Below are 24,737 nucleotides of genomic sequence, written 5' to 3' on the forward strand. Positions count from 1 at the left end.
GAGTTACAGTTTCAGTGAATGCAAGAAAATCTTATTTATGGTGTGCTGAGCCTTGCCTATCCACAAAAAGGAGGCACTGGACATTTTAGAATCAGATTTTCCTTAAGTTTTGGTGACAACCAGCTCTTTGCAAACAGATCAAAGTCCTTTTGTACAAGCCTGTTTGTCCTGTGTCAAAGGTCTCTGGGAGCCAACTCTCATCCTCTGTGCTTCAGTACAGAGGGAGATGTTTGAGTTGGCTTTGTGTGAACGGACATTTTTCTTGCCACACAGGGGGGTACCTGTGAGGTGTTAACCCTGGCGAAGTGCCACCCTGCTGATCGGAGCAGCTTGGCCCATCAGGCTGGTAAGGGCAGCTGCATGATTCTGGGTGCTGAATTCTGCATCCGAGGCTGAAATTACATGTTAGGAAATTACACGGTAGCTGAGATAACAGCTTGCGGTTGACAAAAGGGAAGATCCTGCTCTTCACTCCCTTCACTCACCATCCACGCTCAACCTGGGCACAGAGTTTATGCTGGCTCTGGCATTCCTCTGCTCCCATGCTGATTCACCTCACCACACTGGCAAGAAGCACAGTTTCTACTTGCCAGGTGAGTGAGGTAGAAATGGCTCAGGCAAACTGAACATACAACATCTCTCTGAAGGGTAGTTTTGTAACTGGCTTAACCTGCTGTGGTCTAAGACAGTGCTATCCCCAAAAAGAAGCATTCCCACCCTAGGGTCCCTGGCTTGCCAAGTTTTCCTGCTACTCCCATGTGTGGCAAAGAGTTGTTTTTTCTGAAAAGTAAAGCAACCTACAAAATCAAGGTCAGTTTTCCTTGACCTTTCCTGAGGAAGGCAGCAAGATCAATCAGTTGGAAGCGAGAAGGCCGTAGGATCACCTTCTGTGGCAGACGTAGCTCCACTTAAACCTGTTGCAAAAGTGCACGCTAACCTGAGTGAAATCCTAGCGAAGGCACAGCAGCCTCTGGGGGGCAGATGTGTTTATCCAATTATGTGTATGTCTCTCATTTGATAAGATGTAAAACAGCTAAAAAACATGAAGACCTATGAAGGTAAAACTTCACCAACGCGCTGGAGAAACCAAGTGGAAGATTAAGCACTTCTGACTCATCTTTCAAGATAAACTCTCTGGTTGGCAGGGGCTCTCCAAGCCTGTCATGTCCCAGCAATTACATTCTTGTGACTTAATTTTTTTATCCTGCAAACTCCAGTTCAGTGACACTTCTGAGTAACACCTACTTCACTGCTCATCTTCAGTTCGATCTGTTGGCTGAAGAACTGCTTGGTTTTATTCTGCTTGTGGAAATACATCAGCAGGGGTGCTGGTACACTAATTACAATATATGCAGCTTTTTGATGGTCTGAATTTTCCTGGGGGAAAGAGCAGGCTATAAATGATCGTTTTGCAGGGGGACTACGCGTGGCCCTTGGTACAGGGCAGCCACGAGGTGGCATGCTGGGCTTTTGCTGCTGCGCCTCGCTGCTCTGAGAGCAAGTTATTCAAGAAAAGCAGGCAGATCTTTAGCGGAGTTACGTAAAACACCATTCCTGTTAACATCCATCCATCCATCCTGCAAGAACAGGCTTTGATTTCCACATAAATGGCTGGTCAGATTTGAAGTTATATTGTCATATGATTGAAATAGATCTCTTATGTCAGTCAGTCAAAACAGAATGGAGACTGTGAGTCATGCTTTGCAAAAAGCAGGAAGTTTGGTTTTGTTGGCACAAATTTTTAATGCAGAGAGAAAATTATATGGCTGTATTGCAGTGTTTGTCTCAGGGATTTGTGAATAACATTGTTCATGACTTAGAGAAATGTTTCCAAAAGAGAAAAGAGCTTTTAGATTACAACTGTTATTCCTTATGCCTTGGTGATAAGGAATCTAGGAGGAGTCCAGAAGAAAACATGGACTGTCTCAAAAACTGTTAAAAGTAAGAGCCCCCCTAAAATAAAAAGCACAATTGGAAGACTGTTGATCTAGGGCAGGGGGTGGGAGGAGACACAAGAAAATGAGGTAATACTCATGGGCGTGATAGGGACACTTGCACAAGGCTGTTCTTGTTTTGCCTTAAGCATAATAAACCTTCAGGAACCAGCACAAAAGTAGAAGTTGCAAGTCTACTTGTGAAGTATTTCGATATTTTATAAAACTTACTGGGGTCTGCGGCTACTGCATGTCTGTCTCTAAGCCCCTTGAATAATTAGTAGGACAAAAGACAAGTTACTGTAAAAAGCATGGCACAGAACTAGTTTTTCTGCACAGTCTATAAATATATGGAGTTTAAAATGTAAATGTATTAGTTACCCTTCAACATGACTGTTCCGAACATCGCTATGCAAGAAAGATTAATTTAAATGGGAACAGGTGCAGGGGAGGGCTAGTGAGATGAACGGCGGAGCAGAGAGCCAAAAGTGTAAGGGAAGAATAAAAGCCTTTGGCTTGGTTTGCTTAGCAAAACAGAAGGAATTTGATTACTCTTTATAAACATATGAACGGGTAGAGAAGAGTTATCTAAATAAAGAAAATATTAGCACAAGACCATATGGGTACAATAATAAAATGTCATTTAAGTTACTAAAAATGACATGAGTCATTTGGCATGCAGCACAAGGTAAACTCTGTCGGACTTTGTTATAACGAAGTAAGGAAAAAAAAAACAACAAAACCCTCTGGATTGCAATTCAGTGGTTGTCTGGGGAGGAGCATTCATGACCTGACTTTGCATACATCTGGTGCTTTAAAAGAGCTGTATTTCCAACTCATCAGAAAAGAACGAGTGCAATCGGGAAGAAAAAATTAGGCAGAATTTATTTTAAAAGAGTTCACTGAGGGATCAAAGAGCCACAATTTGAAAATCAAGAGGGAAAATACGTTGATAATCATGTTTTATTAGTGGACTGGAGAGAGTGATTAAAAACGAAAAATAAATAGCCAGAATGGAGAAAGAAGGAAATAAAAAAGTATTGGTATAAATGAGAAGTCATGAGAAGGAGAGTAGTTATTGGAATTGAAGGACATCAAAGCAAATCCATAGCTGGCAAGGCTAAATCCCAGAAAACCCTAGTAAGGGTACAGGCCCATTACTAGATGGACATGATTAAAATGTCAATAACGATGCAGAAGTGTTCATTGAACATTTATGATCTATGTTTGTAAAGAAGCAGAAAGATATGTGTGTGGGTTACTTAACAGTGATGTGATAAATTTCAGTCCATTAGTAACCAACAAAGCTCTTGTCTTCTAGGGATAACTGTGCCCCGGTAACGCTGAAACTTAAGGCTGCGAGAACCCCTTGTCTGTTGACGTTCATCTTTAGTAAATCTTGATATACTAAGGCAACTCTGGAAAGCTAAAAAAGTACCAGGTTGGTACCTGTCATGAGAAAGGACAGTTGTATGATGTGTAGTAAATGCAGAGGTAAGAATGGTTCCTGGCTAATTACCAAAAAAAAAAGTGGTATCTAAGACTCAGATTAAAGAATTAGTAATGCCACTCAGAGGACGAATAGAAATCTCATTTCATGCTTCAGGAAGACAACAAATAATTCAATTTCCTCTGGAGGTGTAATAAACTTTTTAAAGGATTTTTACTTAGAAATGCACAGTATTTTAATTAAAATAAAACCAAAAACAAAACAGTAATAAAGCATCAGTTAAGAATATATTAAGCACTGGCCACAGAGATTACTTTTTTTTAGAACTGGTTATAAATTATTACTGAATAAGGCTACTTCTAATGGGGTCTCTCCAGGATCATGTATGCTATACTACACATGTACGTAATCAATATGTTCATTAGTCATTGGGAAGTAAATACAAAATCATTCCTAATACAATTTGCAGATGACGTCAGTATCAGCAGGGTGGTACAATCAGGATGACAAGGGCCGTTGTTCAAACCATGGTACACCGAGGTCTGGATAAAGGGACTGCCTCATAAGACAGGTATGCACATGTACACAGAGGAAGAAAAGCATCCTGCAGCCTCTGTAAAGGCCTACAGTCAGCCTTTGCCCCTATGCAAAGGGGAAGCACATCTAGGGATACGCTAGAGCCTTCTCCACCCCTGGATACAGATGAACACAGCACCCCAACCTCCATATTCTGAAATGCAATGCTGAAAAAACAGGAGGAGGGACAGAGAACTGTAATTTAAGGGCTGGAGGAGATGCCGAAGCTAAGAATTTGTAACTAATTTGGTTTGTTATAAAGATAAAGGTATGGCTTGATAAACTACATACCTACCTCTTCAGAGATGACTATGGACACAAAAAAGATTTCATGGTAGCAGCACAAGTCATGGTATGATCTACCACAGGCCGTAGGCACACCGGTGGTGTGGGCAACGGCCAGCCTCCGTGATGGGAACCGAAGGAGCTGCCCCTCCTGCTCCCTTGGGCCAAGGAGAGAATTGTAACTGCTGGAAAGGGGCAAAACCGGCCCTTGAAGGGCACAGAGGTGTTAGCTGCTTGATAAAGGAAATTAAAACCTGTGAACACATGGAGAAAACATCAGTTGAATGTACCGCAAATGGCTTCCGAGGCTGCTGTGACGCTTGGCCAACAGGCCGGGGCAGCGGTTCTTGGGCCTACCGGCCGCCATGTTGTGTCACACACACACCGGAGCAGGCGAGCTCGCCCGCGGGAGCCAGGCCCGCCGGGACAGCCACTAACCGGGGCGTGAGCTCCTGAGGGGAGCGGCTGATCCCACCGTGCCCTTCCCTGAAGAAGCCGAGGCGCTCGGCTGCAGAAGGCGCCTGTGGCAGTATGAGCCACCGGCCTCGGGAGCAGGATGGCCGCGACGGGCCCCCAGCGCCGCCGGCGGGTGCTGCTGTGGGAACGGGCGAGCCGGCGCCTCGGCCGCTCCCCCAGCGCGTTCCCGCCCGCCGAGCCCACCCCGCGGCGCGGGGGCCCTTTACCCGCCGCCGTGCCCCCCCGCCCCGCGCGGCGGGTGGTGCGCGCCGCTGGCCCCGCCCGCCGGCTCGGAGGAACAGCCACGTCTCCAGCCCGGCGGGGGGCCGGCCGGGAAGGGGCGGGGCCGCGCCGCCCGGCGCTCCAGTCAGCTGCACGTGTGGCGCGCCGGCTCCGCCAATCCCAGAGCAGGTCGGTGAATCATGCGCTTGCGATTGGTTGGGGCAGCGGTGGAGGGAGGGGAGAGAGCGGCGTGACTCCAATTGGCCCGGCGGCTCTGTTGACAAACACCGTTCCTTCCCGTCCCCCAACGCCGGCCGCGCCAATCAAGGGGAAGCGGCGCGCGGAGCGGCGTGGCGCCGGACCAATGGGCTCCCTCTCCGCCGCGAAGGGGCGGGTGGCGGTGGGAGGGGCGGTTGCGCGCGGAGTGCCGGTACGTGGCGGGCGGGGCGGGGCGCGGCGCGGGGAGGGCTGCGGCGGGCGCCCATTCTGTGGCGGCGGCGGTGGCAGCGGCGGCAGCGTTCATGTCCTAACGGCTGGTGGCGGCGGGCGAGGCGGGGCCCCTCCATGCGGGGGCCGCGGTACCGCAGCGCTCTGGCCGCCTTCACGTTGCTGGTGCTGTTGGGCGTGGCGGCGGGCGGCCCGGAGCCGTCGCCGAGCGATGCCGCGGCTGTGGAGGCCGCTTTCGGGTTGGGGGCGGCCGCCGCTCCCGCCGCTCTGCCGGCCGGTTCCGCTGACGTGACGGTGGAGGACGATGAGGCCGGTGTGGCCCCGGCGGCGCCCGGCGAGCAGGAGCCTGAGGAGAGCGAAGAGGCCCGGACCGGCGGCAGGTAGGCGGGGGAGGGGGGGGTCGGTGACCGGGGTGAGGGTCAACGCTCGGGCTTGCAGGGGGTTGGCGGGTCGGTTGTCCGGATGGGGAGTCAGTGCCGGGGACTGCTGGGGGGGGTCGGCGTGTGGAGATGCTGGGGGGGGGGGGTAGCGCCCGTTTTGGGGGTGTTTGGCGGGGGCCGGTATCCGGGGCGGGGGTCAGCGCCTCAGGGGACAAGGGAGCAGTGTCCAGGGTCGGTGTATTGGGGCGGGGGGGGGGGGGGGGGGGGCTGTGTCCAGGCTGTGATCAGCAACTGAGGGTGTTGGGGGGGGAGGCGGTGTGTGGGGAAGGAGCTGTAGAGTCCCGGGGGTCGTGCAGGAGTGGGCTCGGAGGGGTGCGCTGCGGGGGAAGGGCCCTCGGCCTTGGGGTGGGAAGGGGCGGGAGAGTTGGGCGGTAGGTTGGTTGTTAGTAGCGGGGAGCGCTGCCTTGGAAGGGGGTGCGTGGAGAGACAAGGGTGGTGCAGGCTAGTGCGTGGGGTTGGTCTGTAGGGACCCGCAGGGAAGAATCTGAAGGGGGGGAGGAGAGGCGCAGGGCGAAGAGGTGAAGCGGTCCGGGGGGGGCTGCCAGTAGCGCTGCAGTGATGGACAGGCTGGACCGAGAGGCAAGGGAGAGGCTGTGGCGGGATGGAAAGGGTGTTTCAGGACCCCGTCGTTGCGAAGGGGCTTGTTCTTTTTCCATGGTTGTCAGTAAGAAGAAAGGGTGGCTTCATTCTTAGATAAGCTGCCGCATGTCATGCTATGTGACATCTGGCCGCTCTGCTTACCCTGGTAACACCAAGTCTCGATCGCTTCCTTGACTTGTTACGGGATGGCAGTGCAGTGCCTGCAGAAGGAGACCCAAAAGTGCTGCATCCGTAGTCTGAATTCTTACCGACACCTGCAACTCACAGTTGTTCAAAGCATTGTATCCCTTTCTGTCATCTTTTCTTTTAAAGAAAATGCTGTTCTCTTGTTTACTTGTCTGTTAAACACAGACACTGGTGTATGCTTGAGGGGAAGCCAGAACATGCAAGACAAACTGCCGAACAAGTTTCAGAATATAACATGGGGAAACAAGATGTTTAATAACCGCATGTGGCAAGAAGCTCTGGCAGAAGGAAGATTTTAATGAATGACTCAAGTGCAGAAATGTTACTGAGCTGTTTCCAGTCTGTTTCTGAATTGGCTGAGAAAGATGAGGTGATAAGCCACAGCCAGAGTTTAAAGGAAGAAGAACATGACTAAATGCTTACTCTATTTGAGAAGCTATTCTAGAAATGAAAAGCCCCAAGCTTTCTTGCTCTCACTTAGAGCAAGAAACTACTGGCTGATAACTTGGCACCCTATTTTCTTTGAGGAGAATCTATCCAGCTATTAGCAACAGGATCATTCTTTTTTGTATCAGTTTATCAAAATCCTACCTACTTTATTACAATTACACTGTGTTCAATTTTTAATAAGACCTTCTTTTATTTAGCCCTGAAAATATTTTTAAATGAACTGTCTGTTTCACTGATAGAGCTAAGTAAAATACACTAAAGATGTTCAATTTGGTAATTTAAACCTGAGATTAAATGTAGCTGTTTTGTAATTGATTAGCATGTAGGAATAGATTTGCTGTCATCAAATAAAAATAGAATGGCTGCCTGGCCATAGTATTTGCCAGCATTTCTTTGTTTTTTTTAATCTGTATTTCTGAGATTCTACTCGCCTCAGCTAACTGTTCTTCAGCAGTCAAATATCTGTGTAATATAATAGGTCAATATAATAGAAAAAAAAAAAACCAAAACAAAACCCAAACCCCAACTGCTTTTGCTTTAGGCAAATGAATGTAATCATCTTGGGTTTAAGGATTTTTAATTTCCTAGAAGAAAGTGTGAGGTTGAGTGAATTACTGTGCTCTTTACATACAAACGTGCAGGTTTTGAAATTGGAATAGCTGTTTAGAGTTCAAGTTTGACTAACAGCTGTGTTTGCAGTGTCCCAAATGGCTTTTGAGGGTTGAGGGTATTAGGGTGGTTGTTTGGTTTCTTTTTTAACTGAAACAGGAACAGCCGTAAACGTTGTACCAAAATGATGGTAAGTTCTGCTTTGTTTTTCTAACAAAAACAACTTACTTGAATAAATACAAAGTTTTTGCACAGTGAAAGGGTGTAGATCAGCTAAATAAGCGTTCCTCTTCTACCCTGTTTACATCTTCCCTTGCAATCTTAGCCCTTCTGTTCGTAGGTTAAATCAGGTACCTTTACTCTGTAAAACAGAGCTGTGCTCAGTCCACCTGATCTTGGAAAGTAGGCTGTGGTCATGATGGGGTATAAAGAGTGGTTCTGAGGCCCAGAACCGGCCTTTTGTCAATGTATGTGGAAGCTTGTGGTAGATATTTTGCACCGCTTTGATGGAAAACGTTATAACTGTGCTTCAGTAATGAGCTCAAATCTATGAGCAAGAGAGGATAGGAAATGGTAAGAAAACTATTTCATTTAACCGTAGGGGCTCTTTGTAGGTGGTTGGGGTGGAGGAAGTATGTCCAGATGTGTTTTCTTATTGACAAATTGCAAATAAAATCTGACTGTATAGTATTAGCTTAGTCTCTGCCAGCTGCTGTGATAACGGGGATTTTTGTATGTGCTTTGTTGTACTGGCCCCTTGCTTTAGTCCCACTGACCATGTGTAAGGGCCCAGAAGGGATTTTTTTCTCCTCCATCACTTGGAGGATAATATATTCTGGAACAGCAGCTAGAGGCAAGGTGAAGTACATAGGTGTCTTCATCATTTTACTGATGTTCATTTTTCAGGTGCCTGGTTGATGGATCTTGGGATTTAAGTAATTGCCTAGTTTGGAGTGATTCCTTTTTGTATCTTTTTTTGTCCAGGCTTGTGGAGACTACTGCAATTCTGATTTTGTGTTGGTGGAGTTTTTTCCCTTCTATATTATCTGTGTGATGTGATTCACTTCCCAGTGTAATCTGTGATTTACTTTCAACAAATATCTTGCCGTTTCAGGAATTTGCGGCCTTGATGCTGTTTCTCTTCATCTTCCTCACTTCTTTGGCATTATATTTGTGACTTCTGACTTTTTTACTTTTGCCCTTAAGTTGGGTAGTGTTTTGTGTGTGGTGGTATGCAGAATTGAGGCCGAGTTTGGTAGTGTTCTTAGAAAACTTGTATGTTGTTGGAAGCTGGCTTCTTTGATCAAGGTAGTCTTTCAGCCTTACCCTAGTCAGAAGGTGATGTTGATAAAGTCAGTGATGAGGTACTGTTTTGCAGAGAATAACAGAGTTTATCAGGCTTAACTGAAGTAGAAGCTAACATGGGAATTCCTTTTCCTTGTGACTTGTCAATTAGGTGTCCCAAAGATGCTTCCACAATATCACAGTTTCAGATTAATGTAAAGAATTGCAGGTACAGTCCTAACCTTCAGCCAGCAAAGAGGTGGCTAAAAGGATGTCTGTTGTTGAATCACGGCTGTATTCTACTGGTGTTTGTAAGAATTTGTCATAATACACTACAGTAACCTTACAGCACTGTGGGATGACAAAAAGCAAGTTGTCTGCCTGTTTTTAAGCACTGAAGTAGTTCCTTGAAGTAGTTCCCTAAACTGCTTTTTCAGATGTGTTAATCTAGTGCTTGATTAGACTACCTGAAAAATGGGAAGATCTCTTGTCACCACTTCACACTCTCAGTATGCAAAGCTGCAGGCAGTGGAATCTCACAGAGAAGGGGGAGAAAACCTGTAAAAAGAAAAATCTGAGAGTGAGAAAGTATAGCACTAGCTTGGGTCTAGGGCACATGGAGACAAATTGCAGATCTTATGACAATTAGAATTCAAGTGACAGGTTTTTAACTCACTGGAGTCAGTCAGAGATGGGGAGCACAGGTATTACAATTTTATTGTATAGAAAAATAGAGTAATGAAGTATCTTACTACAAGAGTAAGGATTTCTAGCGGATTTTTTTGACATGCAGGGTTATTGTTAAAGGGCAAGATGAAGATGGGACCAGAAACATGACTATTTAGTTCAAAATTAGTCACTTATTGGAAAAGGAGAAAGAAATGAATGCTTTTCTTGTACCTATTCCATTCTGAAGGTAGCCACATGCAAAATGTAGTGATAGCCAAGCCAGTAGGGTTCCAGTGTCTCACAGAAGTGTTTACTCAGTAGGTGGAGTTTGTGAAACAAAGTCCATTATAGAGCTGGTGGTCAAGGGGACTAATAAAAAGTACTATTGCACCCAAGAAGAGTCAGGATTTTTAGGGTATGCAGAAGCAATTGGTTAAACCAGTTTTTCAAAGTGTGTGCTATTAGTACAAAAGTTCCCTCTAAAGTCACGATTATTTCCACCCCCCCACTTTCCTAATCAGCTAGACTTAAAAGTGTGGTTACACCATGGTTTGGGTGGTTACACCATAGTTTGGGTGATCAGAAGTCATGATGCAGGTACAGATTCCAAAACTGCCGTCTTGGGTGGTGGTGGCGAGGCTTAAATAATGAGAGAACTCTTGAGGAAGCTTGGGGTTTGCGTCTGGTGGGGAAAGATAATATGGAAAGGTAAGATACAGAGGCATAAAATATTTGTTACTTGAGGGAGAGTCAAGCAGGAAGAATTAGAAAAACAATAGGAGTAGATGGGAAGGAAACATTTCACAGTGCAAATTTAGGATTTTTCTTCTCTACAGCGTTACTGCCAAACTTCCCTCTCTTCTGGTTACATTTCCACCTCTTTTATAACCTAGTTGTCAGCTAGATCAGCATAAAATTTAAATAGACCCACTTGGAATAATATTTTTATGCAATGCTAGAGGGCTTCAGGTAAACTGTTATACCATAAAGCAGACTTAAGTTTGTGAGCTCTTGTTTACGGTGCTTGAGAATAGTCGGTCTCCTGCAACTCAGTTTATTATTAACCTAGACTTGATTTCTGTACAGTTGGAATAATTGTATGTACTCAGCTTATAAAAACTCATGTATTCTACTGTTCAAATATTTACACAATTGGTATTTTGCTAACAGTTTCTTAAACTAAGCTTTTGAAAGAATGTGACGCTTGGCCACATTCAGAAGTAGGAGCTGCTATGTTATTTTTGGTACCGCTTAAAGATATATTTAATTTTCTATTTACTAACAATACAGTCCTATAGTACAGTATAAGGCCTTGTAAAAGCTGTGGGTTACTTCTACATGTAAGACTGCAGTGTTTTACATGTCCTTTGTTACAGGTGATGTAATAAGCCTCTATCCGTGAACATGTTTTAAGATCATGATTTTAGTTTTTCCTTCTTTAAAAAAAGTGATAGTCACCATCATTTCCTCTCTGAACTTCAGTTTACTACCCTGGTAGTAACTTCGGACAAGTGAATACATTTGGCTTCAGTTCTACACAATAATTTAGTGTCCTTACTGTTTAAAGTAATGATTCATGTACATGTCTGTCTGTGCATTACTTCCCACTGCTCTTTCACCCCCATGCAAAAACAGTTAATCTACCCATCAGATTTATTTGCACAGTTCCTTATTCTTATTGAAACCAGGGTCTGTAAAGGTCCTTCTGGGTCACTAGATCCAGCCCCCTCCCAGTGCAAGCAGTTTGTAAAGCAACCAAGCTCTACTCCCACAGCCTTTGAAGATTGGTGAGCCTACTGCAAGCCAAAACTGCCAACACATCCCAGCTTTTTCAGGTCAGAGTGAAACAATCTTCAAGGCAAAAAAGGCCCTTGTCAGTGTTTTGTCTCTGTGTTGTTTAGTTTTTTGGTTTGGGGTTTTTTTAAAATTTTATTTTAATGCTTGAATTCTAGCCCAACCAGAAATACTTATTCTAATTGTACTGCTGTGTTAAGAAACAAGACGTACTAAAATTGATGAGCTGAAGGCACTGTAGAAATCAACAGCTAGCCTGCCGTTACCATATATCCCCAGACAGATAGGCTACTTACAGCCTAAGCTGTGTAAGGCAGTTTGCTTGCTTTGTTGTCTGCAGATGTTGGAGGTTGTTTCTAGTGTCCTGTGTGTGCCTTAGGTGAGACTTGGTTTATTCTAAGATTGGTTAAATCTCCAGGATTTCAATGTTTCATTCAGAGAATTGAGTATTATCAAGTATTGAAAACTTAGTTGTGACAGTATTTTCTTACATACTGATTTGCTGGGTTAATAGTTTCAGGTTGTTTTGAAAGGACATTTTAAAGATCAGTGTGGAAGGGACTGGAAAAAAGATAATCTATACTGTTCATAGAAGTATCTCAGAAGAAGATGATCTTATTCAGTGCTGTAGAGTTAACACCTGCACAGGGGAGCAAAAAGTCAACTACCTTCCCCTGAAACTGAACTCTAAAAGTGTCTTACAGTTTATGACATGACGCGAGAAACTTCAGCTTTTCTACTCTTGTCGGTCTAGGTAGAGCTACCATGTTAAATTGCTGTTTTGCAGAATATATAGACTTAACTTTAAAGTTGGAGTTGCACTCTATTGAATACAGAAAGCAGCTAATAGATAAACTCCATGCGGCTGTAGTTTTGATTGTGAATGCTTCCAACTTGCAGATCTCTAGTGATTATCAGCACTTTGGATGGACGAATTGCTGCACTGGATCCAGAAAACAGTGGGAGAAAACAGTGGGATCTGGATGTGGGATCAGGTTCTCTTGTGTCATCCAGTCTCAGTAAACCAGAGGTAAGGCTCAATCTCTTTCCTGACTAAATCTTTAAAAACAGAGTTTTGTATAACACAATGAATGAAACTTCCTCCGCTTTGACAGATGTTGAATAACACAGCAAACTTAGTAGGGATAAAGTTTGGTAGCTATTCTCAAACTTTTTTTTTGGAGTGCTTACATCATGTTGCCATTTCAAACTAGAATGTGTCAGCATTTTAGTCTTGTGATTAACGTATGCGATAACTATCAAACTAGATGATGTAACTGAGTTTGGGAATTGTATGTAATGTTGATTGGAAACAAGTTACTTGTAATTTGAAGCAAATTAAAGGTTCATCTGCTTTGTATTACTAGAGTATGTTTTGGCAAGTACTGGCTTTTTTTTTTCCCTTGAGAAAAGCAGAAGTCCTTGTGACTTAACAAATGAACAAAGGATTTTATTTTTTTTTTTAATACTAGATAAGCAGGCTGCCTGTGGAATAGGACATGTTAGCAATGAAACAGTGCTGAAGGTCACCCTGAAGTACTGAGTGGTAAAGGGTTGCATTGCTTCCTGCTGATGAACTGCAAGAAGGAAATGTGGAATTAAATTTCTTGTTTGGTGCTATTGCCACCATAGTTTGAATAAACTTAGGCTAGAAATCAAAAGGAAGTTTTTTGCTTTTTTTTCTGCACTGAAGAAGTAAGATCCATGAGTCATTCTCTCCTAGAATTAGGAGGAATAAATATACCAACTAAGAGGTAGTTTGTGGTGATGACAAAGTGCATGGTCCTTCACTGTCACGGATGGTTGGCTTTGACCAGTCCTGTATCATGCTTTTGCATGATGAGCATTGGAGAATGAAAGTTGAATTCAGGGGTATTCAGACTGTATGAGCTTCTTGCTTGTGGTTCTTTGTTGCTGTCTGTTTACATGACCTCTGTTTTGGTATAAAGAAATCTAAGGAAAGACTTGGTCTGTTGCTTTAGTAGTGTAAGTATCTCAGATTGCAAAAGTAATGTGAATATTAACTCATGTTCTTATGTTTCTTAGAGATAATTTTATTTACGGATGTAATTTTTTGAGACTTGTTCAGATGTATTTTTATGCTTAAGAAAAAACACTGTAGAAAAGAAGACCTTTCCCCCAAGAAATATGTTGAAGAGCAGAATTGAAAAGAATACAAAAACTGAAAAGAGAACTGTAAAGAGGAAGGTGTCAGTCACAAACTGTGGTCTTTCACAAATGCCTTCAACACTAGATACTTAAAATACTGGTCTCTTACCTGGTGCTGCAAATCGTTTCTAATGACCACAGTGAAAATAGAGCCATCGGCTATAAAACACATTTGAAATCTGTGCAAATAAAAGCTTCATTTTTCACTACAAATTAAGACATGAACCCATGTTTTTAAAGATTTCCTGAATGCAAGCATTTAATACTCTAGAAGTATTTTTGCAAGTCTAGATTTTATCAACTGGTCTGGGCAGAGTTCATATCTTTTTCTGATGTGGTATGACTGTAGAAACAAAAGGTTGGTGCTTATACAACAAAAAAGTGTAGTTTGACCATGCAATATTTAGTTCCCCTTTGTGGCTACAAGTTAGGTTGTGCGAGTCATAAAAATACACTTTTTAAAAGCGTTTATTATGCATATAGAAAGTTTTCAGATAGACTTTCAAGTCGTTTCATTTCTACAACTGTGGCCAAAGACATGGATTTTGATGGATTTTGACAGTTAAGATGCAGAGCCTGTGGGAGAACTAATTTTGGAAGTAAAACTTCATTCTGGCCTTTTAGAAGCCGTTAAGCGTTATGAATATAGGCCTCTTCAGACTTACTGTCATGTAAACAAATGCTGTTAAGACAGAATTTAACAAGAAACAGAATTGATGAATACTCCAAATAAGCTACACTTAAGCATTTAAATATTTATTTTTAAGTTTAAAAATAAATATTTAAATGTTTAATCTGCTGTCGGTATCAGCTGAAAGACTGTGCAGTGAATCTAGACATTACTTGAATGAGTAATTGGCCTCATTAAAATTGTTGGGACAATTGTGTTTGGGTCAAAATATTCATTAAAGTCTAGGAGTCTATCATCTCCCCACTCTACAGAAGTATTTCTTCTCTGATTTGGTCATGTGGCATGTTATGTTTTACTCTCTCAAACTACTGAGGCTTTTTTCTTCCTCTACCAACATTTTTGAGGTAAAAAAGGTCTCTGTGCTTGCAACCATAATGTTATCTTCATCATAAAACTGTATCATTATGTAAGTTGTTAATTACATCTTCTTGCAAGAAATGGCAGATGAGAAACTCTTTTTGCATTACACCTGCAGTGTTAAAGATTTGTGTTCTTGTCAGGAGTGAGGAAAGTGTGTACCGTTGTCTTAATTGTTTTGATGAGTGTTTTTTTTAAACTATCTTGGGTGAAAGTGCAGTGAACTGTAGTTCCAGGTCCTGGTGTGGAAGCATCAATGTAATTTCCAAGTGCCTTTTAAGAAAAGACATTAGATCTTCAAACTTTCAGTGTTTAATAGAACTGTAGTTACTTCCTTTGCCTAACTGTGAAATGTCAGCTTGGCTGTCTGGAGCTCTTGTTAATGAGGAAAGTGAGGTAGTAAAATTTCAAATGTTCCAGCAGCTCTGTCAAACACTTCAGATCTTGAAACTACTGCTTAAGACACTGACAAGTGAGATGTTCATCATTTGTCATGTGAACAGATCAATTAGAAAGGAAAGGCTGCTGAACTACTAATTGTGTGTCTGAGTAACTAAAATGGTAAAATTAATTCCTTGTCTTTAAGCTCCAACTTAAACAATCATGGTCAGGGTGCCAATGCTGAAAAGGTATGACTCTGTACTTCAGTCTTGTGCGTAAGAATTTAAAAACTTTGCTTCCCTATCCATTGTGTTAAAATGAAAAGCCCTTCTCTATAAAAACTGTATGTTTACAACTCCAAGATTTGTTGTTACTTGCACATAAAGATTGCCTGTTGAAGTTCAGGGTTAAGTCATTGAATCTCAACTTTTCTAAAAGGAAGCTTAACCTTAATGAAAACACTTTCATTTACTCTTTAAAATTTAGCTTTGTAATGAATACATCATCTGTATTTAGAAGAGAATACGTTTAGGAGAATCAGTCTGTTAAAATAATGATACTTAATCATAGTGAAAATAGAGAACTGCTTCTCGTGCAGTGGAAATGGTTCATAGCACATCATTATGAGACTAGTTGTTTACTAATGAAGGTGATGTTTTCTCTTACCTGCATAGCTTTATACTAAATTACTTAATGGGCCTCTATCTCTTTTATGAGGATCTATTATATGAAAGAAATTAAAGTGTGAAGTTACCTGTGTATTAAAATGACTGGCCAGTAGTGTCTAGCATGGCTGATGGGACAGTGGGAGTCTGGAGAAGAGACAGGAAAAAAGCTTACTGTGGGCTGGATAAATGGTATAGATACTCCTGTGAAAAAGCTGGTAGCTGATATTTGATGAGAAAGGGAAGAGTAAATGGGGTACTTGGTGGTGATGATGGGAGTAACAGCCTAAAAATATGTTCACGACTGACGTGATTTTTCTTTGCACCATCAGGAACTCTGCAGGAGCTCAGCCTGACAGGGCAGCTCCAGTCGTTGTAGTTTCAGTGCTCTGGGCAGAGGCCACACTGGGATGTACTTCAGAAAAGTAACTGCATTGGCTCATGATTTGGTTGTTACAGACTAATCCCTAAGTAAGCATCTTATTTCCTTATTTGAGAGATTGGGGATCATGGGACAAAATGAGTTTCAGTCCACAGGGTGACGTTTATAGCAGTCATAGTAAACATACCACTGTATCCTGGAAAAATGAAATAATTGGGTTATGTCATGTCACAAAATCTGTCAACATTCTTACCCCTCTGAAGGCTCTCAGTATCCTTGAATTGCATTGTGTATATATTAAATTCTTGCCATTTTTTGCAATAGCCACATAAAATAAACTTTTCTACAAACTTAGATGTCTTTCTTGGACATAAGTGGCATGCTTTTGTGGAATAGTCCAGTATTGTATTTTTTTCTCCAGAGAAATGTGGAAATGTGAAGAAGTTTTATACTGAAGTCAGCTGAAAACTAATTGCTTTGTAGGCAAAGTGAACCCATAGGTATCTTTAGCAGATTGTTCCTTTTTTGCCCTTTGGAAAAGACACTGACACTGAGAGCAGTGAGTTAGGGAAGGATTTTGAAATCTCCAAAGCTCCACTAGTGACAGGATTTAATGTACAGCACTGAATGTATCTTTCTTCTTTTTTCCTTCCCTTTATCACCATCATAACAGTTACAAATTTTCAGTGCTTTGATTCCCCAAAAGAAATTCTAAGTTCTGCTGTGAAGTGTCCAGGCACGTGGGAATCACTTTAAGGTACAGACTGCCTGTACTTTCCTGCACATTGGATAAGGCAAACTCTGTACCCAGTCAAGCCAGAGAAGAGCCACAAGCTTTGGGAAGAGGGGAAGAAATTCAGTAACCTTCATTCTTGGGTCTTTTACACTTTGGTGCAGAAGAAATTGCAAAACCCACACTGAAGCGGGTCAGGGCAAGACAAGAGGTCAAAACGCCCTCTGAGGGGCTTGAATAGTGATTTCTGGATTCTTTTATGTGCCCTCCCAGAGGTTAGGGGAGGGTAAATAATTTAATAGTCTCTTTGAAAGAGAAATCTTGTGACATCAGTTTTAGGAAAGTCACATCCATCACTTAGGGCACCCCTGCAGCAGCATTTTATTAGCCTGAATAAAAATGAGGTTTTTGTTTGGTCCACAGATTTCTACTTTAGATAGTTTTCAGTTAAGTCACTGCCTGTAAATATCATCCAATGAAAAGCTGAGATATGTTTGTTTTGAGCTTGGGTGGGGGAATGCTTAAGACTTGTCAGTCAGACTTGTTTGAATACTTTAACTTAGAAGGTTATTATAGCAGCTGTTCAATACAGTGCTGAATATTATGCATTGCTATTAAACCTGTAAAAATCTGTTCTAACTCTGAAAACAATCACTGGACGAAACAATAAGGAGATTAATTTCAAACTACACAAACATTCTAAGAAAATGGCCTTCTGGATTCTGCTGAAAAATGAATGGTGTTGTCTAGCTCCCTAGCGTTAACTTTTAATGTATTTGTGCATCTTAAAACATCTGGCAGGGTTCACATCAGCAACACACGCAATCCTTCCTGCTTAGCACTTGGAAGGGTCTTGTGCCCCACACAGGCTGCTTGCAAGAGCAAATGCTGTCAGCAGGATCAGGTTTCCATATACAGACAATAACGACTTGGTTCTCGTAAGGGTTAAAATGTGCAAAGCTTCCTAAAGCAAAGTTTTACTCCAGAAAGCGAAGAATAAAATTTTAAAAATTTCTGCTAATGCTGTAAAGTTTCTTTCCAGTTGATGTGACCAGATGTGAAGCCCCAGATTGCTGTAAATCAATGGACTTGTTATTGAGGTGTCTAATCTGGGGAAAATCTGTTTCCTTGCAGATAAAGGTGGTATGATTTTGGTTGTCTGTAGGAGATAATGGTAGAGTTCTTTGTGTCCTGTAGCTGATCCTTATTTTTGTGTGCTAAAGACAGATTTAGGGCTGTCAGATGCTCTGATAGCTGAGGTATCGTTCCTGTAGAGGAAGACTGGGACATTATCCAGTTCTCCATCGTACAGGTTTTCTGTGATAGAAATGGAATTAAACTGTACTGAATGAAATACAAGATGTGGGTATTGATAACAACAAATTTGTTGGAAGTGACCAGTTTAAAACTGAGAATACTGTGTACTAAGAGATCCCACAACTGGTTATCAGCTTGCCATCTCGATTCCTCTGCAGGGAAAGGAAATACGATCCTGTGCTGCCTGCGGGTAGAGATATTAGTGTCTTAAATGGTCCTGGAAAAGCTCATAATGAATAAGAAGTGAGTGTCCAGAATTGTACTTCAAAGGAAGATAAATTCTAATTGCAATTGAGGCAGAGAAGGCTTATTAGGGCTATCAAGGGGAGTTGAGACTGTGTTTTGCAAGAAGAGAATAGATGTGACTGCTTTTAACTACATAGATGTATTATGATTCCTGATGGCACAAGCAGTTCTTTTCATTTCTGTTGCTGGAAATATGCACAGTGTGTGTGGCCATAAAGATGTGACAGGCTTGGGAAACGTGCTGGAGAGATCTGTGGCTTTCTGAGTATAGATCTTTGCTGCTTTCTTGGTGAAACAAAAAATATAATTTATAATTCTCCTGAAAACGAACTTCTAGTGATGTTTAGTAGATAAAAAGTCATTGGCAAAAGACTAATTGTTTTAAAATCTTTGGACAGCTAGAAGTTGTGCTTTCTAGGCAATGCAACCAAATGATTTACTGTGAAGGAGGGGAATTGTGGAAGGATGCTTGAGCTCAGTCGGTGGTCAGTATGACACAGCATCGTTATTTTTATTGAGGTGACAAGTAGGGCTATTGCTTAGACAAGTGGTCTTATGTATTTATCGAAACTGCACATCTTCAAAGACATCTTAGTTCAATGTCTTGTTCAATTAAAAAAACCAAGAGACGTCCTATAACTGCAGCTTTCTTGCTGACACTTGATGTAGTTATTGCTGATAAAGTGCTGACATGTGTCCTCTCACTTGTACTGTAAGGATGTTTGGGAGGATGACAGCTTCCGTTACGAGACACGTGGGAAGCTACAGAACGAGATCCTGTGGTTTGTATGGTAACAGAGCTCTCTCCCCAGTCCTCACAAGGAGGAGTGATGCTCTGCCTTAAACAAAGCCAGGAAAGCTTCTCAGAGTCACTCTGGGCTAATATTCATGACCAACTTCCATCTGTCACGCTCACAGACATGGTCTAAATGCTTCAAATCTTGGAAGGGACATTTACCATCAGCTCAGTGTCTCTGGTTAGTTATCTTCATAGTAGCTTGTAATTTAATTACATACGGTACACTACATGTTTTGTATTAGCTGTTAGCAGTCCAAGTGTTTTCAGATATGGAAATGGATCAGCTCTACTGATGCCTGGACAAATACCTGTTTCAGCACAGGGAATGGATTACTTAGATATTTGGAGCTCAGCTGCCCAATACGCAACAAAAAGTTATTTACTCTGCCCTAAAACCTTTTTGAAATTCCAGCCTATATCATCATCTGTAAAAGAAAGTGCCTGTTTCAAGTGCTAAGCATTTTAAACAGTTTAGCAAATAATTCTTCTAGCAGCACACCCGCTGACATCTCATTTCCGAATTTCTTCTGGACTTCGGCCTCCATATGCAGGTAACTATTAATCTTTGTCAAAGTCACTGCTTGTTTCATGCACTCTGCTTTCTTTGCACCCCTGAAAGGGGAGACTGCATGTGCCATGTTCTGTTCCCCTCCTGTATGGGGCTCTTTTCCCATAGGAGTTACTCTGTGACTTAGTTTTTTAAGACACACTAACTCTGTGTCCTTATTTTAAAAAAAAAACATCCTGTCAAGGCAGGGCCAGGGAAAGAAACACACAAGGTCCAAGAGAAATCAACTTAAATGCTGGACCCCCAAAGTGACATGGGCTTCTGTTATTGCCCATTCTCCCTGTCTCTGAAGAGCAGCATTTTACTTAGCTCCCTGGTGGTGCTGTAGGAGCCCAAGTAGTCTGCAGGAGAGCTTTGGGGAGATGGAGGTGGTGGTGGACTTAAAACATCATCTTAAAACTTCCCAATACTAGAACAGTACCAGTTTTGACGTGGTGGCTAACGAGTCCCTGTAGGGTCTGTTTCTGTAGAAGGCAAGGTTTTGGGTAATTTTCATTTTCTTCACTAATCTTCTCCCTTATGTGCTAGTAGTTCTAAGGAGCTCAGTGATGGGCTCCATAGCAGCAGCTCTGGTTTGTCTCGGAGAGGACTGCTCTTAAGTTCCAGAAGACTGTTGCAGTCTTTTCTTATTAATAAAACTTGCCATGTTAAAGAGGGGGATGGAATAATGTCAAAATAAAGTCTTTCTTAAAGCACTGTGGGGTTTTTTTTTATTATTAAGGAGAACAGTTTTTAAAAGTCTGTTACTATGGCAGCAGAGCAGGCTGGCATCTCTGTAGTCAAAACCCCAAGTCTTGTTTGACTATGATTAAAGTAACAGTGGTATTTTAGTTTGCTAGTCTTCAGAAGAAGGATCTGTTTGATTGCACAGCAAACAGTATTGGGGACCTGATCTCTTTTGAAGCTGGGGCTGTCTAGTTAACGCACTGCACTTCCTCCACTTCCCTACATGGCTTCTCAGTGGAGGGCAGAGGACAGAGTAGCACTAATTCTTCTAATGGCAAACTCAAGCCGAACCAAATACTGTGCCCCTGACACTGAAAAGGAGAGAATAATTCTCAAGATACTGTGCTGCTGTCATCTGTTGCTTTTTACGCTGTTTGTGTAAAATGCAGTTTGACCAGCACCCTGGTAGCTTATACCTGATCACATTTTAAGATGTGAACCATAGAACCATGACAGACATACCCACTATAGTAATTTATTAAAGGTGTTGGAAGGACACTGCAGGTGTCGATTTGAGGAGAGAGAAAAAAGGAGTTTTCAAACAAGTTCTCTAGTACTCATCCAGGCAGAGGATTACAACATCACTTCGTGCGCTCATCATACACAAAATACAGGGCGGTGAAAGTTATACTGTGACTTGGCCCAAGCTTCTCTAACCAATGAAAAATGAAACTATCAGCTCGTGGGGCATGGTGGAGGGAGAAGAAAGACCAAAACAGATGTAAACTTCTGCCATAAGGAACTTAATGTGAGCAGAAGCAGGGGGCCAGATTTGGTCACTTGACTGATCCTGTGAACTGTTACCGGGTGAGCCATACAGCCTGATGGTAAAAATCATCCTGAAGTCTGAAAAACATCTGCACTCCCTGTTGCTGTGCAAGAGGTGATGTGCCCTTACGGGATGTCGCACCCCAGCTGAGGTGAAACCTATTTTCATGGCTCCTCTGATGTGCCGCTCTGGCATGGGCTGGCTCTTACCTCTTCAGAGGAGGAAGGCCACATAATCCTGCCTCCATAAACTACTCCACAAAATACTGATTTCATCAGGTGTTGAAGAGCAGCCTTTCTCAGGCTCCTGGTCTTGAGGACACTCTGGGCACATACACGTGTTAACAGAAGCAGGAGGTAGTCAGGAACAGGTATGCATTTAGTAAACAAGTGTAGCGCTGAGATCAGAAGTAACCGCATTCTCAAGGAGGAAAGTTTTTTTTCTAGACAAAACAACCACCTGTGTATTTCCTGCTTCAGCTTCCTCATTGCCCTTGAACATGTCTCAGAATTTTACTGATGTAAATCATGGACTCCCCTTTGCAGTCAATTTTTGTCTTCCTTGACTGGTTGAAAGCACTGTATTCTGAAGAATACTTTGCTCTTTTACCAGTGCTTTAGGCAGTGGAATAGCTTAACAGCCTTTGTTTTTCAAAAGATTGTACTAGTGCCCCGGTCTTTGTTCTCTTTCTAAGGAAGGGGGCCCTGCAGAAAGTTTGAAGAAAAACATCTCCATAGATTCTAGCTGGCCCTTTCATCCCAGTGTACTCCTGTTTGATCAGGGTTTGCCTGTTAGTAATAGTACACCGTCATCCTTGTAGTACCCCGAGTTTCAGGATTTCTGCAGGTAGCTGAAGGGAAAACAGATGAATCAACATCCTGAAATCCAAGCTGAAGAGGAGAAATAACCTCTTATGTTGGAAAGAAGTCATAAACCACTGCATCTGTGCAGATGCTTCCCTGCATGCCTATCAAAAAAGGGCAGACAATAAATCACTTCCAGACCAACCTGAGCTTGGGACATCTCAAGACCTTGCCATGTGTGTATATATATATCTCCATATATCTTTCACCTGAAAAAATCTGTAAACATTTATAGTAGGAATACCTGTATTCCTCAATGCCTATGACTTTTTTTTAATGTGGAACATACAATAATTTGATTCTTTTTCCCAGGTTTGTTTGTGCACTCTTGTTTTCTACCGTTTAGAGTGAAGCTGCCATGTATGGCTTTTAATATGTTGCCTAGATTAATTTTAAAGGGGCTTAAAAGACATAGTTCTCACTGAGAAGTAGTTTTCTTAAGAACATGCCTGATGTTGGCTTTGATCCTGTTTGTTACAGTGATCCTATTGTAGAGATAATCATAGAGGAAAAAAAAATTGGCATCCTTATCATTTAAGATTATATAAGTTAGTCTTAGTTAATTAGTAACTGGAATGAAGCTCTCACAGTTTATTGTAATAGTAGAGATTGAAAACCACAAGCTGAAGTATTAGAAAAACAGACAGACATAACACTTCCTCTAAGGAACTGTGTTTAGTTATTTCTGTGGAGTTATTGGAAAGTCCAGCCCATCTGACAACGATAATATTGACAGTCGTGGCACCAGACTTGTCTCAGATGTGCCTGCATGTGAGCAGGCTTGATTTTTGCTTCATGTGATAAACAGTGTCAGGCATGGGAAATGAATGTCACGCTTACTGTTAAACAGCTCATGGAAGCTTTAGTACTTCAGCTTGTTTTGATCTCTGTTTACAAATTTTTTTTCTTTCTTTCTTCTTTTTCTCCACTGCTGTAAATCAGCAGCTTTCTTCCCGCACTGATCAACCTGCTGTGGAACCTCGCGTGAGGTGCCCTCCTTTCCAGTAAAGAGTCTAGACAGCAAATTCCCTGGTAGCGTATGCCATTTCGGATCGTTATGCCTTTTTGCTTTTTTGTGAAGGCTTTTTAGAAACTGCATTACCTCACCCGTCGGCCTGGAGATTGAGCAGCCAGCGCCGCTGATAGGGCTGCGGCACCCTGCGCCGAGCCAATGGAGAACTTCAGCTTCAAACTCTTAATGAGCAAAAGAGCAGCGTCTCATTTAGGGCTCCATAGTTAATGTGAGGGTTTTTTTAAGTGTTACTTCTGAAAGACAAGCCACTTAACAATTATGTGCCATATTGCTGACCAGTGAAGCTGAACAAATAGCTATTTACATTGACAGATCAGAGGAATGTGTAAGTGCATCGTGGTAACCTACATTTTCTGTGCCAAGAGATTTGCAGCTGACTGCCTGGGTGACTCACTCCTTGGATTAGGAGATGAGGTAATGCTTTTGAGATACAGGGTGATGTCATTCCTTTACCTGAGCTGCATGCCGATGCTAGTTGCTAGTACTTTCAAGGAAAGTCCCTTTGCTGCTTCTGATGTACTAGAGAATGAGCTTCATAACTCAGATAGGAGTTGTTATTATTAATGTCATTCTAAAGCTTCTGGCTAAACCGCTCTTTTAAAAGATGTCAGCACAAGTGGCCACAAATGCCTTTTGTTAAGTGTGTGGGCACCTGCAAGTATGCACATTTGCATACTTTGCCCCATTCTTCAAATAAAGCTGTTTTACTAAAAGACCACCTTTGGTGGTAATCAGGTGCAGTCCCTTGTCAACACTATGTCATGTAATCCCATTTATAGATAGATTCATCAAGGTGGATTTTCTTTTTTTTTTCCCTCTGTTCTGTTTCTGTTGTGAAATACCACATCTGTGGTGGTTAGTAACCCAAATGTCTCGCTTACCTTTACGGTCAGTTTAACCCCATGTACGCTGGCATTGTCCTTCAGTGCAGTAGCTCTTTCTGCTGCCTGTGCTCCCTTTCACTGACAGCCATTGAATCTTTTTTTTCAGCCTTTCTTTCCCAATGTCACTCAGGACAGGCTGTTCCTGTAGGCACCCTCAAGGTTGAGAGCACAGGCAGGTGATCAGCAGAGCTGACCGAAACAGTCTCATCTGTCCTGCACAGTTTATGGGGACCAAGGTTGTAACAGATGAGCAGGCAGTGCCTCACTGTTGGGGTATTTTTGAAGGCATACAAGCCATGACCTGATTTGACCTATATCTTGGGAGTATACAAGTGTGTATTGCTGAGTGAGTTTCACGTGTGTTGGGAATTTGGGTGTGTGGTTTCCAGAAATGGCTGAAGTTTTGCCTGTTGTTTGCTAGTGGAAAATTTCCTACTCTGGTCCTGGAGCAGGAGCTTCAGGACAAGGGAAACACTTAGTGTGATGTATGTCACGCTGTCCCCAGAGCTCAGAGTTGCCCACCAAGAGTCTCCCTTGCTGAGCACTTCCTGGGCAGTTTGCATCGCTGCTGCCTCTCCACAAACTGATGGGATGGTCTGCAGCCCATGGAGCACACCGTGTTACCCAGCCATTATGGTTCTGGCTTCCAGCAAGCGTATCTGAAAGTCTGAACTTGCAAACAGCTGTCAGGCTGTCACTGACACATGTCTCGTTTGACCACACTGTATGAATTTAGCTGACTGATGGCCGGT

The 24,737-nt window shown here is 42.6% G+C and overlaps 1 protein-coding gene across 1 annotated transcript in view; it reads left to right on the forward strand.

The window, feature by feature from the left end:
• The first annotated feature begins 5,405 nt into the window (after positions 1-5,405).
• The window catches only part of EIF2AK3 (eukaryotic translation initiation factor 2 alpha kinase 3), a 44,394-nt gene continuing 25,062 nt past the window's right edge, over positions 5,406-24,737 (forward strand). The window contains exons 1-2 of the mRNA XM_074904301.1: positions 5,406-5,750; positions 12,303-12,432. Of these exons, the coding sequence (XP_074760402.1) occupies positions 5,488-5,750; positions 12,303-12,432 (393 nt within the window). The 5' untranslated portion in view covers positions 5,406-5,487. The remainder of the gene's footprint in view (positions 5,751-12,302; positions 12,433-24,737) is intronic.

The sequence above is a fragment of the Athene noctua genome, chromosome 4 (genome assembly GCF_965140245.1).
Source record: "Athene noctua chromosome 4, bAthNoc1.hap1.1, whole genome shotgun sequence".
Classification (NCBI taxonomy): domain Eukaryota; kingdom Metazoa; phylum Chordata; class Aves; order Strigiformes; family Strigidae; genus Athene; species Athene noctua.